The following is a 17,123-nucleotide window of genomic DNA, read 5'->3' on the forward strand; positions in this document are numbered from 1 at the left end:
CATGTTGTCGCTCTCATTTTTACTGTGGGAAGCCCGATGTGAATTTAGTTTGAAGTCTTCTGTGAAGTAAGTTGTCAGGATTTCCACAGCCTATTTCTCAGTCATCCATCTATGAACATTGATTATTTTACAGCACGTCATTAGCAGGGGCTTTGAATCTGCTGAGCTACTTTGACTTTGGCAGGTGAGCAGGGCTTACACCCCATCATCCAGCTGCTGGTGCACTCGTTCAAACCTTAATTTAGTTTGAAGGGATTGCAAGTAGGCAGCAATCTTTCGTCAGCTGCAGCTGGGTTTAATTCAGACCTCAGAACCTAGATGAAATTGATTTATATTCTGCAAGAAAACAAAAGCCTGGGACAGCGCGCCGAGGTAACGCACATAACCAGAAAGCTTTAAGCCTTACATGTTAGTTAGTTGGAACTCACCGGCAGAACATATATCTTTTCACAGTGTAACTTGATTTATTTGAAACATGTAAACACAAATACAGAAACACTTCGTTGTTAAAATGCACTTCAGTCCAGAACACAAGAAAAAACGAAAATATAAACATCATAAACAGCTCCTATTTTTTACTCTTTAATTTGCTGAAATTGTTATCACATCCATTGTGCTGTGAAACATGCTGAGAAGTGTGTTTATCATTTGATTGCTGGCTACAGCTTGTCTTCCTGATGTCTGACAATGTTTTGCCTTCATCCACAGTGACAGCTGATTATTCTGCGTACATTCTAATAAGTACTGTAGCACTAAAGTCTGACCCTGTTCCATATATGACAACATATCAAAATACAGCAACTATAAAAAATATAATTTAACCGTAAATCAAAGATCCTCCTGTCTCTGTAATTTTATCAATACATATGTAAATAAATATCTTTTATTACACTAGTTAGAAATCTCAATACAAAGTTGATGTAGTATAGAATTGAATTGACCAACCCCCCCCCCCCTTGTCCTTTGCTCCGGCTAATGAATATATAACAGTACCAGGAACACAGCACTTTACATGACACCTTATGTCATATTTCAGGCTCTGCAACAGCATGGGGAATGTAGAACAATGTGGCCTGGCCACTGGCCCTTCTCTGAGGCTAACTGACAATGCTACTGACAGGCTGAGGTCAGATCGTGACGAGCTGTCACTAACAGTCAAGACAGATGTAATCCCCCCAAAATCCCAGCAGCGTGTATGAGACTCAGTGCTGCTGCTGCTGTTGGGCCGTTACAGAGCCCGGCTAGGCTGCATCCTCCTGACTGACAGCTGTCGAGGTGAAGGCTGGATGTGGTGTGAGCGGTAGGTAGCCCTAGCTTCGCTGACACTCGTTCCTGGTGCAGGTGGCCTGCCGTTCGATGCGCCAGGTGCCTTCCTCATAAGTGCAATAGCAGATGGTGCAGTCGTCAATCTTAACCTCGCGGCCCGCTGGGATCACCGCCGTGTCCGCGTAACAGTTAGGTCCTAAATGCACAGAGATGAAAAAAAAAACATGTCTCTGTTATTGCACATGAAGAACATAACCTGTAAACAAATGTTTGCTCACTGTGAAGAGGAATTCATTTTACACTAACCTACAGGCATTGCAAAAAAAGAAGACATATTAAACATGCATATGTGATGTGCAGGAAAAGGTCTACTATTAAAAAAAATACTGTAGCCTTTAAAATTTTGCTAAAGATTAAGCACATCAATATATTTTTATAAATGATGTGATAATCTCAAAATGATAGCAATACAATGTAGTGGGTGTTCAAGAGATATAATGGATTTTGAGTGTGTTTAATGTTGGAGTTTGCATGTGTTTGTGATATTTAACAGAAAGTTTTTTCAGGCTCATTTCCTTTATAAAAATAGAAAGAGAAATTGTCAGGAAAGTTGGTTTGTAGAGTTGTGGGTGAGACGCACTTAATAGTATTGAAGAGTCCAAAGGCACATCATCAAATGTTGAAAAAGTGCACAACCTGTGCTCCACAGACTGGGAGGCGAGCCACGGCACTAAAGTGTTTCTCAACCCTGATCCATATTCTGTAGATTTAGTCAAAAGCAATGGTGTGCCCAGCGTTTAGCTCTGCCCTATTTAGTGTGCGGTAAAATGGAATGCAATACAGTAAGAGTTTAAATGCAAATCTTTTCATACAATGATGGTCTTTAGAGACTGAGGAACATGAATCCATAGCCTAAAACATGATGCTGCTTTTTTTGGTTTACATTCTCATCAACAGCGGTACAGTCTAAAATGCCTGAATAGTGGTTTTAATGTACAATGTCCATTTTTCCCTCTTCGCCTGCTGATGTACATAAATGCAGCTTGAATGATCTCATTTGCCCGCAGTCCTTTTGTGTTCCAGTTCAACATAACCTCATACAGATAGCAATCAGCATGGAAATGGTCCTCTTGGGGATCTCGAAGGAAAACCATTACATGACAAAACATACTGCTCAGACACTGGAGACCTCAGCCTCCGGGTTTACATAAAACATTATCACATTACAATGTCGGACCAAAGATAATTACTAGGAAGAGAAATTAAGGTGTAAAGAATTTATAGACGTATAATATAAAGTCCCGTAGCTGTCTTATGACAGGATATGCTTAAAAAGTCAAATGTATAATGGCACTGAATTAAACACATTAATAATAAATATACAGTATAATGTAAACCCATAAGAATAATTTATCACTTTATACAGTACATCTTTTTGCAAATGTTTAGCATCGAGCATGGCACTTGCTTCTTTCTGAAAGGCACAACAATGACTGAATTTAGGCGATAAAAGAAGAGATTGAGCTATTGATGAGACAAAAATATGAATTTTAGCTCCCTTGCCTGGCTACCGTTGTAAGACAGATTAGCTCTGATACCCCTAAGACTTTCTGTACGGCTGAGTTAAAATGATTCAACGGAACTAGCACATGGGCTGCCATTTTATGATATGTTGACCTTTTAGGGAAAAAAAATATATTTAAAAAATGCATTTTTTTCCCTCTTGTAAATGACACATTCACAAGACGCATTTTAATCGCCTCTGATACTGGGTCTGTGTAACATGGATTTCTTTTTCGTTTTTCAATATATATTTATGTTTTTTACACTGCAGACTAATATACACCAAGCCTAGATATTAAGCTTTTCAGCCTCTACAAAGGCATTATCATAGGCAGAAGTGCTGCACTCTCAGGGATGTAGGTGCATCAATCTGCATGAATATTTAGTTGATGCTGTCAAAACGTCAGTGCAGTTGTATTTATAATCATTTCAATCTGAGTTTCAGAGTCCCTCCTGAATACCAAGTCTGTTTATGGAAATGACACTGTCATTGCTTTTCCATCAAGAACATTTGCATCCCACGCTAATCTGTGACTCTGAATATTAGTTAATGCGACTGTTTATTTAACTGTTTACACGAAAGAGGATTTGTACGCATCATACGTGGTGATAAACACGTGGAAAGGAAAGAAGAAAAAAGGAACAGAAGAACGATGGAGAGTAAAATACACAACAGCGCAAAATAACATCACTACATTTTTTTCACACCATGAAAGAGATACATGGTCTTAACCCTTATCCTAAGTACCAAAGTAGCGGTGTCGGGGATAAACTAAAGGGAAATGCCATTAGACACTCTTTGGTGCATTCAGGGATAAGCTTCATGTCCCTGTACTTCAGCAGTAATTGAGATAAAGAGTAAAGGAGGAGAAAAGCTTGAACCCTGAAAATGGTATGATCTTTTATACCTCATTAGAGCTCAGACTCTTGAAGAGAGCCCAAAGCATGGCAAATGAACACTGCACTCAGAATCACAGCAAAAGATCTCCATCTGATGCAGTCTTTCAGCACACATGCATTATAAATGCAGCTAAATGACCTTGCTTTGTAATGCTGGAGGGAAAATGAAGTTTGGTTGTCTTCTTTTGGCAGTGTGGAGCTATGGGAAGTGAGCCATGTTTTTGCTAAAACGTTAATTAATTAAGCTATTATCATTAAAAGTCATATGTTGCTCTGGATTTTCGTTATCAGTTAAAACCAATTAGCATGCATGGCTGAGGTAAAAAAAACAACAACTTCTGTTTGTCCCTTATAACGAAATGCAATGAAAGCGAATTTAGAATATTGCTGGATACATTGTTGGAAACATCGCACAGACTATCAGAATAATTTACTCTTCATTGTAATGAGTACTGGATACAATTTATGACACCAAAAGCCCCTTATAATATCCTGCCATAAATATTTCCCACAATCGTCTATATATATCATTTGAAAACATGATAGCTCCTAATCCTTCAGCATTGTGGCCTCTCTGCCTGCCATTCCACAGTGTGAAGGGCTTTCAGCTCTCGCTCGGCCTGTTTACTGCAACCCGCTTGGCTTCGTGGCGACCCCAGTGTCTAAGCTCTTCAAGAAAAGCGCCCGTTTTTCCGTGTGTTGCCAAGGCAATGGGCTTGTACGACGCAGGGTCGCCAAAACAGAGTGCACAGCAGGGAAATAGGCAGCGTGTCCATGCTCTTAAAAAGCTTCAACAGCATCATGCTGTGAGCTCCTGTTTTGGTACAAGAGAAAAGATATGTTCTGCCTGTGAGGTCACTGAGTTGAAAAGCGTGGTGGCATCTGATCTGAAGGTATCTTGTTTGAAGTTGCAAAATATTTGCAAAAAGTTTTTCTATGTTTGACTACTGTAGATACACCCAGATATTCAAAATATTAGATTTCCTCTTTCGAAGACTGAGTACTGTAGCCTGGTACTACTGTGCTGTGGCTTAAATGAAGGAAAAATGTTTAATGTCAAGTCTTGTATTTAATGACAGCCCGTGAGTGACTAAAAGCACAGCTTGCATGCTAGACACGATTGTGTGAGTGCGTTTGCGCCTTCGACTCCCAACGATGCTGCCGCTCGCAGATGTTCTTTGATATTCATAAACAACTGCCTGTGGTGGATGTTACCAATAGCACTCACTTTCATCTCAACCCCATGGCACTTCCTCAAGTGTCTCCCAGCATACCGCCCCAGCAACACATCCCAGGCACTGCACATAATGCTTTATTCAGCACTCCTGAAAAAGACCTAAACCTTGCCTCTTCATAAACAACAAATGGAGACATCAATCCCCTGGACTGCTTTCAAAAATCTCTGAGCTTTTCATGTACTAACACCCACATTAAATTAATGACATTTAAATGAATATGATGCAATGTGCAATGCCATGACGAATGCTTTCAGGAGGTGTAAACTATGCTTGGCTTTTTTATTTTTTTTTATTTTAGTCTCAACTGACTATAGAAGAAATAGAGAAAACAATAAAATGGCCTAATAACCGTGAAAAAATGATAGACATAATGTATATCCCCTTCAGGGTACTGGCCTGAAATAAGCCGGCCAGACTGCAGCCCCACTGGGTAAAGTGTACTCAGCACTGACTGGGTGCATGATTATGATTATAGGAGAACTGCCAGCATCCGGTTTATTTACTGATTCTCCACAGCGCTTTCCCATTCTACGTCAAATCCATGATCCAAAATGAAGATGACACCTCCAATTTCTTCTTTTTTCACCAGCTATTATCATTTCATTCAAAGTGCATTTTTCTAAGACCCCAGACTAAGGGCTCTCTTTCTTGTAACAGACCAAATCAGTGTCAGTCGGATGAAAATGGCCTCTTAATAGATCCAATTAAACAAACACACTGATTCTGTTTTGACCAAGAACTATGCCACACAAAAGATGTGAAGAAAGTAAGACTTAAGACGTCAAAGTCAGGGAGACATCAATTTATTAGAAGTGCAGACTAACTTAGAGCTGCGTTACAAGGCACCCATCCTCTCCTGTAGTGTCACAGAGCAAGGCTTTGAAGTCTTACTTCTGATGTGTGTAAATCTCAGGAGGTCTTAGCATCTGCCTAGCTATCACACCACATCTGTTCCAGACACTGTACCTGAGGCACCTGCAACAAGAGCCCTAACAGTAATACTGCACTTACGAAACACTCCTAACATCTGGAAATGAAAATCTTTCACAGCCAAATCTATTGAAATTGAAAATAAAAATTATGAATCCTGAATGCAAATAACTCTTCCCAGAGTGTTTGAATAAAATGAAACATTAAGCCTACTCGATTTCAAAACAAAAAAGAAAGGAATTTTTTAATTATTACATGTATTTTGCTAGCCTATTATACATGTACCTGATGCATCAGTACCGATTACTTAAAAGACAAAATTATTCTTTGGCTGTAATCTTTTCCTAAAGTGCAATTCATCCCACCTCTGAATGTCTTTAGATCTTTTTTGGGGATTTTGCCACGATTTCCTCCTTAATTTAGTCCTCCCCCCCCAACCTCTCACCTCCAGAGGGAGCACGGCCAATCTGATGTCTTTATGTCTTTAGATCTTATTACAGAATCATGTAGTGAAAAAAAAAAAATTAATAACTAGTATCTAACTATTCGTAAGCATGTATTCATGTATCACTGAAGATCCATGTGTGTATGAGACAAATTCTGGCCCTTTGCTTATAGCTGTTTACTTTCTGTTGCTGTGGTCTGACCCTGGAACTTATTTTTCATCCTTTTTCTCTATCTCTGCCTCCTCTAATGAATGTGCCAGTGGTGTTGCAGGAGGTGAGATGTCCTTCACAATTGACTGCAGTCTAGCATCTAAACCTGACCACATGTTGATTTTGGCCTGAGCACTTTTCACACTGCAATCAAAAAAAAAAAAAAAAAAAAAATCTACCCAAATAAGCAGTACAACTAGGAAATGCGTCACACTGCAACACTGCAGAAGAAAAATGCATTTACGTTTTCATTCCGCCTCACCTGGTAAACCAACTCAGAAATTAGGTGGTCTTGTAAAATATGGTAAAACACCAGCAACTGCAATTCTCTGCAGAGGGGAAAGACTTCCAACTCATCTTAAAAGCATAAATCCTCACTGCTTGAGTGCACACACTGGCATTTGTTCTGCTATGTTTGGTGCTTCAGTCTTAATACCAGCCCTGTTCCCGTTGGCATTTGCTTTTCTGTTTCATGGGCTCTATGTCAATGTATTCAGATATTCTGTTCATCCAAGCCAGGCTTAAGAAAATTCTTCTGTAATTCATTTAGATGGCCTTCTTAAAATAATGCCATTCCGTCGTTTATTGACAACTGAGCGGAGAACTTTAGTTGCCAATACCGAGGATCCATATCTCTGAGTTGTCATTCTGTTTTGCTGAAGAAAGCAACGTAGCTGAAGGTGCCATGTTAGATTAGGATCAGAGAAGAAGCGCGAGGAGCCAGTATATATTGTGTGCTGTTCAAAATGATCTCAGTTTGCTATTGCTCCAGGTAATCTGTGATTCTGCAAACTTTCCCCCAAAACACAGTAATGTGTTCTGATTCTGTAATGCACATATTCACTCATTTTTATGCAACGTTCAGGTTTTTTACCCAATTTCAATAGTGCCAAATAGTGCCGGCAGCCACAGCCCAGCGAAGTAAAAGTGCAAAGACGAATTTTTCATTTAGCACTGATCAGACAGAATCCCAGCAATGCAGGAAATGAAGTCTTTTCTATTTTCGGCGGTTTCCTGATTGAGTGCTTTTTCTCAGCCCACTTTACAGTTTTTGCAGACAAATAAAGTGATAACATTGTTTTCTGTGCAAACGTTTAATCATCAGTGGCCTTGGGCTGGTGAAAGCAGGCACTGAAACACCTGCTGGAGTTAATCACCTCATCTCACCTTCATAAATCAGGAAGAGGAACTTTGATGGTTCATTAGTGCAAGTACTGGTGAAAGAACGTCTCCATTCCCTTAATGTTGCTAATGGAAAACAGTATCAAGCCATTTTAAAACTAAATGCATCTGCACACATTGGCCCTATTCAAGTTATTCATTGTCACGCAATGAAATGATAGCTTACAAAACACCTGGTGTTTTTGCCACCATTATTTTGAATACTGCTGTTGCGGGTGATGGGGAGGAAAAAGGCAAATGGCTTTGGCTGTTTACTTCTGAAATTAAACTGTTTTTTATGCTAAGAAGTTAATTTTTTTACTAGCTCAAATGCACTTTAAGGAAAAAATCTGTGGCAAACCTGTTAACTTAAAAAAATTTGACATCATGACAGTTCACAAAAATCTTTTATTGTTTTGATAAAAATTCTAAACCCGCCATGTCACCTCAATGTAAATGTTCAAGTTGACAATGGATGAATGAGATGAAAACGCATGCAAAGCCCGCTCATGGTAAACACATAGACTTCTCTCATGCTGTCTTTCTGGTTAACTGGGAGGGGGGGTAATTGAACATACTGCAGGCAAGTCACTGCAGTCACTTCTGAGAAGTGATTTTCACTTTTCTTATAGGAGACAGGGAGACTCGTAGGGGGATGAGTGGAGAGAGGACGGGGGAAAGAGACAGACCAAGCAAGATTAGGACAAACTGTGTAAAAGAAAAAGAAAGAGGAAGGGAAGGGGGGGTGGGAAATAGGAGACTCACCACTCTTGCAAACTGGGCAGCACTGGTCAGGCTCATAAACAGGATCCACACATTCTGTTTGGGGGCAAGCTGACACGGAACACAAAACCTCCCCACTGGGTTCACACCTGCATTTCTCACATGGAGACACCTAGACACATGAACATTAATATTACACATGTATACACAGCAAAATGGATATACACAGTGATACCACATTATACATTAATCTGGCAGAGACTTAATGCATGATGTGTTTGTTTGTATGTATATATATATATATATATATATATATATATATATATATATATATATAATAGTATATGGACTATGGCCATCATAACCATATGTGTCCATTCCAAAACTACGGTTATTAATATGTAATTGGTCACCTCATTAATATTATAGTAATACTACTACTAATAACAATAATAATAATAATAATAATAATAACCTCCCTTTTTTTTTCTCAAGGTTTTGGGTTTTGCATTAGTGATGTCAGGCACTGATGCCTGTAGAGAAGCCCTGGTACACAGTTTAATTTCTCCCTGTGGTATTCAGTGGGGTTGAGGTCAGGGTTCGGGCCACTCAAATCCTTCCACTCCAACCTTGGCAAACCAAATCTTCATGGAGCTCGTTTTTGTGCACAAGAGCATTGGTATGCTGGAACAGGTCTGGGACTTTTAGTTCCAGTGAAGTGAAACAGTAATGTTACAGCAGACAAAGACATCTTATACCACTGTGTGCTTCCATCTTTGTCGCAACAGTTTGGAGAGGATCCCCACAGGGGTATAATGGTCAGATGTCCACCAACCTTTAATTTGATAGTGTTTGTGTATAGTGTTTTTATAGTGTATATGCCATATACAGGACTCACGTTTAGGTCCATAAATATTCGCACATTGGCAAAGTTATGGTCTTTTAAGCTGTCGATCATAGTTTGTTGAAAAATAAATAAGGAGTAAGAAGCACAAATCTGTGTCAACAATTTACAAAGAACTGCACCACAGTAAGAACAAATGGTTTACTACAAGATATAAGCAGCAAAACAGAAACTTTGCAAATGCCTTTGCAGCTATGAGACAACATTTAATGGACAGATGAAACAAAAATCAGCTTGTACCAAAATGGTGGGAAGAGAAAAGTGCATCAAAGGGAAAGAAACCTCATGATTTACAGCATACCACATATTTCATGGTGTGGACATGTACGCCTGCCACTGGAGCTGGGTCCCTTGTATTTATTGATTATCTGACTGCTGACAAAGGCAGCCGAATGAATTATAAAGTTTATAGGGATATATTATCTGCTTCGACTGTACTTGACAGTGCAGATGGACAATGACCTGAGGCATAGTTTGAAAGCAACCAAAGGCAAAGGTTGTTTGAGGCAAGGAAGTGGAACGTTTTTCAATGACCAAGTCAATTACAAAGTCAAGCATTTCACTTGCTATTGGTCATAAACGAAATGTCCGGTGATGTCTGTGGTTTCCAGACATCAGGGCATCCGGTGACTGCGTATACAGTGGAACCTCGGCATATAAATGCCTAGTCGTAGAATTTTCACCCTAAGTATTTCAATTTTGCAGAAATTGCTGAGCATTTTTATCATATGAACAAACAAAAAAAGAGCTGAACCAAACACCAGGTAAGTTGCACATACGTCTGGGAGCCGTTCAAAACTTGTTTGCGTCAGTGGAAAGCCAAGCAAAGGGAATTTACATATCTTTTTTTTTTTTTTTTGGCATTTTGTGCAAGATTTAATTAAGACAAGGATGGTAGCAAGAACAAAGGGGAACCATATTTAGTTTTGTTTTTGAAGTAGCCAGTGCCAAGAGAAATCATAAATTAAGGTGAGGTTGAATGTCTATTTATAAAAAAATTTTCTTTATTAACATGTCTTTTCTTAATGTTTTGACTGTTTTATATGCAAAAATATGGTTATAAAATATGTAATAGGTAAAATTGGTAATAAATAATAAATATGAAATTTCACATTAAGAACTTTCCTTCGGAATAGATTAAATTCATAAGCTGAGGTACCACTGTACGGGACATCGCACCCTATCAAAACTGAACAATTTAATTAATGATTGTGTGGGTTTGTCTTATTACTTTTGGATTCTTAAAAAAGGGAGGATCGCACTGTTATTCCTATGACAGTTAGCAATTTTGGACATTGATTCCCACAAATTAAAGCTGACATTTAGAAGCTTAACTCCAATATACTGCGATAGATGGCTACTAATACAGTTGGTTAACCTGATGCACCTTTTCACCTTCCTAGTTGCTATGTTTTGTAGATAGTTTCTTGATACAGAAGCCAATTCTCCTTTGCATAGATAGGCTTATACAGTGTTTTGCTAATGTATTGTTCACAAATCCTTATCCAAACACCCAGAAAAAAGCAAGTATACTTAGTAATAGGTTATGCCCACTACTCTTTTATTTTCCAGGCACAAACGCATGAGTATGTCTAGCTGAGAGAACAATAGGCAGTGTGCTACTCTATTTCTGCCAAAATAAAAAGGATTTATTTATGGCAACTTGTTGAACATGAACTAGTGACATATCATTTACACAGAAAACGTGGATAAATGTAAAATAGATAAGCACACCTTGCCTCCATAAGAGAACAGCCCTTCAGGGTCTTAGCAGACATTATGCCGGGTTAGTTACCACGGCCAAGACTCTAATTGTTAATGTTGCCTTTTGCATATGTATTAGGAATACTAAATCCAGCCCCTAGATATTAGCACTCTTTGTAAATAGACTTAATTTGCGTGCGCGTTGTGTGTGTGGTGTTGCAAAGGTCTCCGATGATAAGGAGAGGAAGGGGAGCGCATGAAAAACATAAAAGCATGAAAATGAACAGAGATGTAACAACAGGTAAAAACAACAAGCAGGTACAAATCTCTCTCTGAAGAGCGACTCACAGTTAAAAAAAAATAAAAAATCATTTGTAGACCTAATACTGCTTCTCATCTGACAACACAAGTGCTGCGTTGGAGGAAGACTAGTGACTAATCAGTAAGCACTGTCATATGGATAACCACCAAATTGTGTCCTTCTTCTCATGATTTGCATCTAAATAGCAGCTCTGGGATTACTGATGCCACTGACACCAGGGAATGAAATAATATCCTCTTGCAACTATGGGGTTAATCCAAATGGACGAGGGGTAAGATTAAAAAAAAAAAAAAACTTTGATAGATCCTCTTATTGAGAGAAAAAGAAAAAGTATGAACAAGAGTACAGCACCTTTTTTCTGTTGCAATCAATAGTGAATCAAGGTACCATGTGCACATATTAGATTATTTCAACTTGACTCCACCAGAGCACAAAAAATTCATTTCACCTTCGTAATGAACAGACATCCAGGGAACCAGTGGTGTGATGTCATTGGCACTTGAGCCAACTGTCCTTTTTTCTACCATAAAATATATTATAGATATGTCGGGAACAAAATAAATCAATGTATATTAATTGTATTTAATAAATTTACCAATTACTTGACAGGATTGCAAATTTTGGTGGTAAAATACAAGCAAATGACTGTTTACAGTACATACTAGTTACACTGTAGAAAAACAGATTTAAATGTTAATAAAAATAATAAGCTTTTTTTTAAACATTGATACAGCAAATGTAGTCTAACCTTGAACTCCTCCAGTGATGTGTAGGTCTTTCCTCTGAATTCACAATAATTCTTCTGTTCTTTACACTGAGGACAGCACTGGCTGGTGTCCACGCGCAGACAACGAGGGTGAACTTTTGGACAATCTGGCTGGTCACACAGGGGCCCCTCTTCTGTGCACAGGCAAGGGCATGTGGAGGGTCCTGGAGTGAACTTCTCACCAATGGCAAACACAAACCCTGTCTCGTCCATGCAGCCCTTGCCTCTATAATCAGGGTAGGCATACTCATCAGTGGTGTCCACCGAGGCATTGGCCTCTCCCGTTGGTTCTTCATCAGTTTTCTTTACAGAGTTCTGCTCAACCCAGACGTCCTGTAGCTTTCCCTGAAGTTTGGATCCTCGTCTTAAGGAGCTCCAGGTGGGTTTCATTTTGCTACTGCTTGTTCTGTTGCCTCCTCTCACCCCTTCCAGTCCTAGATTATCAATCTCTTCCAGACGCTGCTGGCCACCGGGATTCACCACACCCTGCGTGGAATGGCTAAGTGCCTGCTCCAACCGCTCCCTCTCTGCTGCCTCGGGCACTGGCACAATGGGATTGCCCCATGCACTCGTCTGTATGAGCCAGGTTAGAACGATAAGTCTTGTTGTCATGGCAGTGGAGCACAGCATTTCTTCTCCCCACCACCCGCAAGGTGGGATGACACCTGGGCTTACATATCACTTCTCACATGGCAAACAGGATCAGGCTTATCTGCAGCAAAAGAAAACCTTCAGCTACTCACCTTTGTAAAACAATCATAATGAAACATGATGGACATCAGCACCATGGATATTGCCCAAGTTAATTGCACTCCCCAAGGTCTGCTATAGGCGTACTCAGCAAGAACAGCAAAACAGTTAGCCAAAATCAATAACACAGTAAATGAATAAACCTGAAGTATTAATGCACTTCCCACAGCAATCCAGAAGTAATAGAGTGCCCTCATTCAAGTCACCTTTTATCGATTTTACTGTCCACTTACTGGTTGTGATTATGCTGCTTGAAATTGTTTCTGTAGAAGTTGTTTCTGTACATACAACATGAAGCAGATGAAAATGTGTTAAATTTGACAGAATCGAGTGCAATCGCACATGGCGAAAGCAATCTTCCAGTCACACCTCTACACATTGGTGAGAGACACAAAAGTAAATTGCCTCAAAGATTGGAGGGCTGGATCATCAGCTTCTTAACCCTTTTCACCAATTCTTTACTCACTGTCATCCACAGTCAAGGAAAGAAATTAAAGCGAGTTAGGTGAGCAGAGAGGTTAACTGGGGACTGGACCTGAATCACATTCAGGCAGAGGTGACAAAAAAAAGGACATTGCGATTTCTACAGGGTGTCTCCAAAATCTTCATACATAGGAGGAGAATGTATACTTTTTTTTTGTTGTTAATAACTTTACTAAACATGCTTTACATAATTTCTTTGTAAACACAGTCATGATGAATTTAACTCATCTGGTGTTGTGCGTCTAAGTGCATCCATGCAATCAAAAAATGACTAAATTTTGTGGGGGAAAAAAAACAAACATTTAATGTACACAAAGAATGCAAATGTAGGAGGAATTGTGTAAATCTGCCCTGTGCATGGAGACTTCTGTGGCATCCTGTAGTAGGCAGAATGCCTGGAATATCAGCAACTGATGAATACAATTGTTTCACAGTCATGGTCATCAGGTCCCCTTGTTCCACACAATTCTGACTCGGTTTCTCAGCTCATCAACAATCCTTCATGAGTCTGGATTTGTGCAGACCTAAAATCTGCAGTGCAATACACCTAAAAGCTCCTGTGCAACACAGAAGAAGGGCTGGGTAACAGATAAAGAGCCTGTTGATGCCACACACACACACACACACACACAGGTGCATAGACGGTTTGGAGCGTCGCCTAAAAGCCTCATCATACTGAAGAACAGCCTCAGCATAACTCATCTCCCAGACTTAACTGCAGTGGAACAATTTAGAGCGTGATTCCACATGAACATTCCGCTATCCTGAGCACTTTGCGGCTCGCCCACAGACTTTAAAGCGTTTTTAGCAGCTAAACTACTCTTCCATACAGAAGGCTGGGAAAGCTCAAGCAGTGCTGCTTCTTCTCAATGCGCATTATATATAAATATATATATATATTTCTGTTAAATCTATGTGCGGGTGCTGCTTCCAAGAAGAAGAAGAAGAAAAAAGTAATACTCTTTAAACGAATATCTTTTTTCTTTCTGGCGGTGAATATATTCCCTAATTAAGCTGTTTTTTTTTCTGACTCAGGATGAAATGCGGCACATAAATCACTTTCACACTGAGAAGTGCGTCCCCCTGTATGTATATTTAACTTAACTGTACCTTTTAGCAAAATAAAAACCATTAGTACTCTAATATATAATAAACACAAACACCACGCTACTGTATGTTAGAATTCCGAACGCCAATACCTGTGCGCCTTCCGAGAAAGCTTTATTAAAGCCGGCTGGTCCGAGGGTTTAATCCGCGCTCCTCCAGTTCAGGTTTGTGAACATCTCCAGACTGCCTCACATCTCCACACTGCCTCACATCTCCAGACTGCCTCACATCTCCACACTGCCTCACGCCTCCAGCGCCGCACACTGTAGTGCACGCACACAGCTCCGAACTGCGCGGAGCGAACGCTGCCCAACGTACCCAGCATCCAGGGTTGCCAGGTTGTTCCGAGTAGTGACCGCTACAATCCTCCATTTTATGCTTTCAACGCTGTCAAGTCAGCCTCGAAGAAAGAACTATATATTGTTATAAGATAATTATTAATAACATCGCATAGCGCATAACTTGTTTTCAGTTTCATCCGAATGCTATTTGAAGGTAAACACGTTTTCGTGTAAAACCCCAATCTGGCAACGTTTTAACAGTCAAGGGGTTTTTTGGCTGAATGGCTGCCTTGAGCAGTAAGTTGAGGCTGAAAGCGAGAGGGACAATGCTGAAACCATGGCTAGGTTTCAGAGCTCATATTAGCGTGATAATCAAATGTTAGGCTGCTTATAGTGTGGAACACATTAGTACAGTTTTGGATCTTGGCCCACCCATGTCAGTCAGCCAGCCTGGGTGGCTGTTGTATTTTTGTTCTGTTAAGCGACTTCTTTCTACCTACTGAAAATATGACACTGTAATTGAGAGGGAGTTGCCCTGCAAAGTACACACACTCACTCATTCACTCATCGTCTATACTGTTTTATCCTGTATACAGGATCGCGGGAGCCTGGAGCCTATCCCAGGAGACGTAGGGCACAAGACAGGGTACTTCCTGGGCAGGGTGCCAATCCATCTCAGGGCGCACACACACACACATTCACACACTAGGGGCAATTTGGGAATGCTCATTAGTCCATGTCTTTGGACTGTGAAAGGAAACCAGAGTACCCAGAGGAAACCCACCAAGCACGAAGAGAACATGCAAACTTCATGCACACAGAGGTGGGAGACGAACCTGGCCATGGATCAAACAGTGCAAGGCAACAGTGCTAACCACCAAGCCATGCCTGCCATGTACTCTATATGAACAAAAGTATTTGTCCAAACCTGCAATGACTTTGTATTTAAATACAATATTCAAGACATCAATATGGAGTTGGTCCCCCTTTTGCAGCTACAGTATAACAGCTTCTTAGAAGGCTATCCGCAAGATTTTGGAGTTTTCCTGTGGGCATCTGTGCTCATTCATAGATTAGGCACTGATGTTCTAAGTAAAACTCGTCAAACCATGTCTTTATAGTCCTTGCTTTGTGCACTGGGACACAGTCATGTTGGAATAGAAAAGGGCCTTCCAAAGTTGGAAGTATAGCATTGTCCAAGATGTCTTGGTATGCTGAAGCATTAAGACAGCCCTTCACTGGGGATAAGGGACATGATTGAAACACCTGAATTCAATAATTAACAAGTTTCGCCAAATACTTTTATATAGTGTATTTAAGTTCCATCCAGGGTATATTCTCATCTCACACCCAGATGCACAGCCTGCCAGAAGAGAATTGCACTAGTCCATTCTCAAGATGACAAAGGGACTGAAGTGGCCTCCATGAATAGAAATGGCCTCTCCTTCTGTTGTATCAAGTGAAGTACAAAAATTTGGAACTGGAAAAAGCTATGTGAACCAGACGTTGTGTATATGAATGGGTGTGTGGGTGCACAAATTCCAGCTGCCAAATGGCACATTCCCCAACTTTTTTTTACTCTTTATAATTCTATTTAACCTATAAATATAATTACTATATAAAGAAAGGGGATATTATGCAGAGTTTTATATGTAGTGACAATGAAAAGGTAGTCTGGATATGTTTACTTAAATAGAAAGGTGTGTAACTATGATTCTATGGACACTGGATAAATGTCAGTGGCAGAAAATATCACTTTGATGCCTACATACCTTGTGCACGTAGAATTACATACATATCAGAAAATGTCACCCTTTCTGAACTTTATGGATGGTAAATATTACCTGGGTGCGCATAAGGGTCTACAGCAGTGAGATCATTATAGTGGGGAACTACAACTTTAAGATAAATGGGAACTTGACATGGAATGACAGAAAAGCCAGTCAAGGCTTCTTTTTCCGGTGCACTGTATGACATGAAACATAGTCAACTGTGAGTCAAGACCCACTCGTTAATGGAGTCCAGCTATACTTTACAAGTTCAGTGGTGAAGGGCATGGTACTGTATTCCGAAAGAGGATGACTCAAAATTTGCAGCTGACTCACCACAGCTGAAGATCTGATAATAGATAATAAGAGTCTATGGAGGAACAACAGCTGTGGAGGATACTGTATCTTACAAGTAGTCACAAACCATTAAGCAAATAGCTTCATAAGATGTGCATGAGATTTGATGTGTATGAGGTAAGAAAAAGAAATGAAAATATGACTATAGTATAATGGTATTAACTGTTGGTATTAAATATTTTCATTCATCACCGTATGATATTAGTCTCAGCATGTGTGCACAGACACAAAAGAAGGTGGCCA

At 39.9% G+C, this 17,123-nt stretch overlaps 1 protein-coding gene across 1 annotated transcript; it reads right to left on the reverse strand.

Annotated features, from left to right (window-relative positions):
* Positions 1 to 569: 569 nt before the first annotated feature.
* vwc2 (von Willebrand factor C domain containing 2) lies at positions 570 to 14,699 on the reverse strand. The gene is made up of 4 exons (XM_053502554.1): positions 14,566 to 14,699; positions 12,116 to 12,845; positions 8,480 to 8,609; positions 570 to 1,462 (listed from the first exon to the last, which is right to left on the reverse strand). The coding sequence occupies exons 2-4, from the start codon at positions 12,761 to 12,763 to the stop codon at positions 1,311 to 1,313; spliced, it is 930 nt and encodes a 309-aa protein (XP_053358529.1). The 5' UTR covers positions 12,764 to 12,845; positions 14,566 to 14,699; the 3' UTR covers positions 570 to 1,310.
* Positions 14,700 to 17,123: the final 2,424 nt, after the last annotated feature.

This window comes from Clarias gariepinus, chromosome 8 (assembly GCF_024256425.1).
Source record: "Clarias gariepinus isolate MV-2021 ecotype Netherlands chromosome 8, CGAR_prim_01v2, whole genome shotgun sequence".
NCBI classification, from domain to species: Eukaryota; Metazoa; Chordata; class Actinopteri; order Siluriformes; family Clariidae; genus Clarias; species Clarias gariepinus.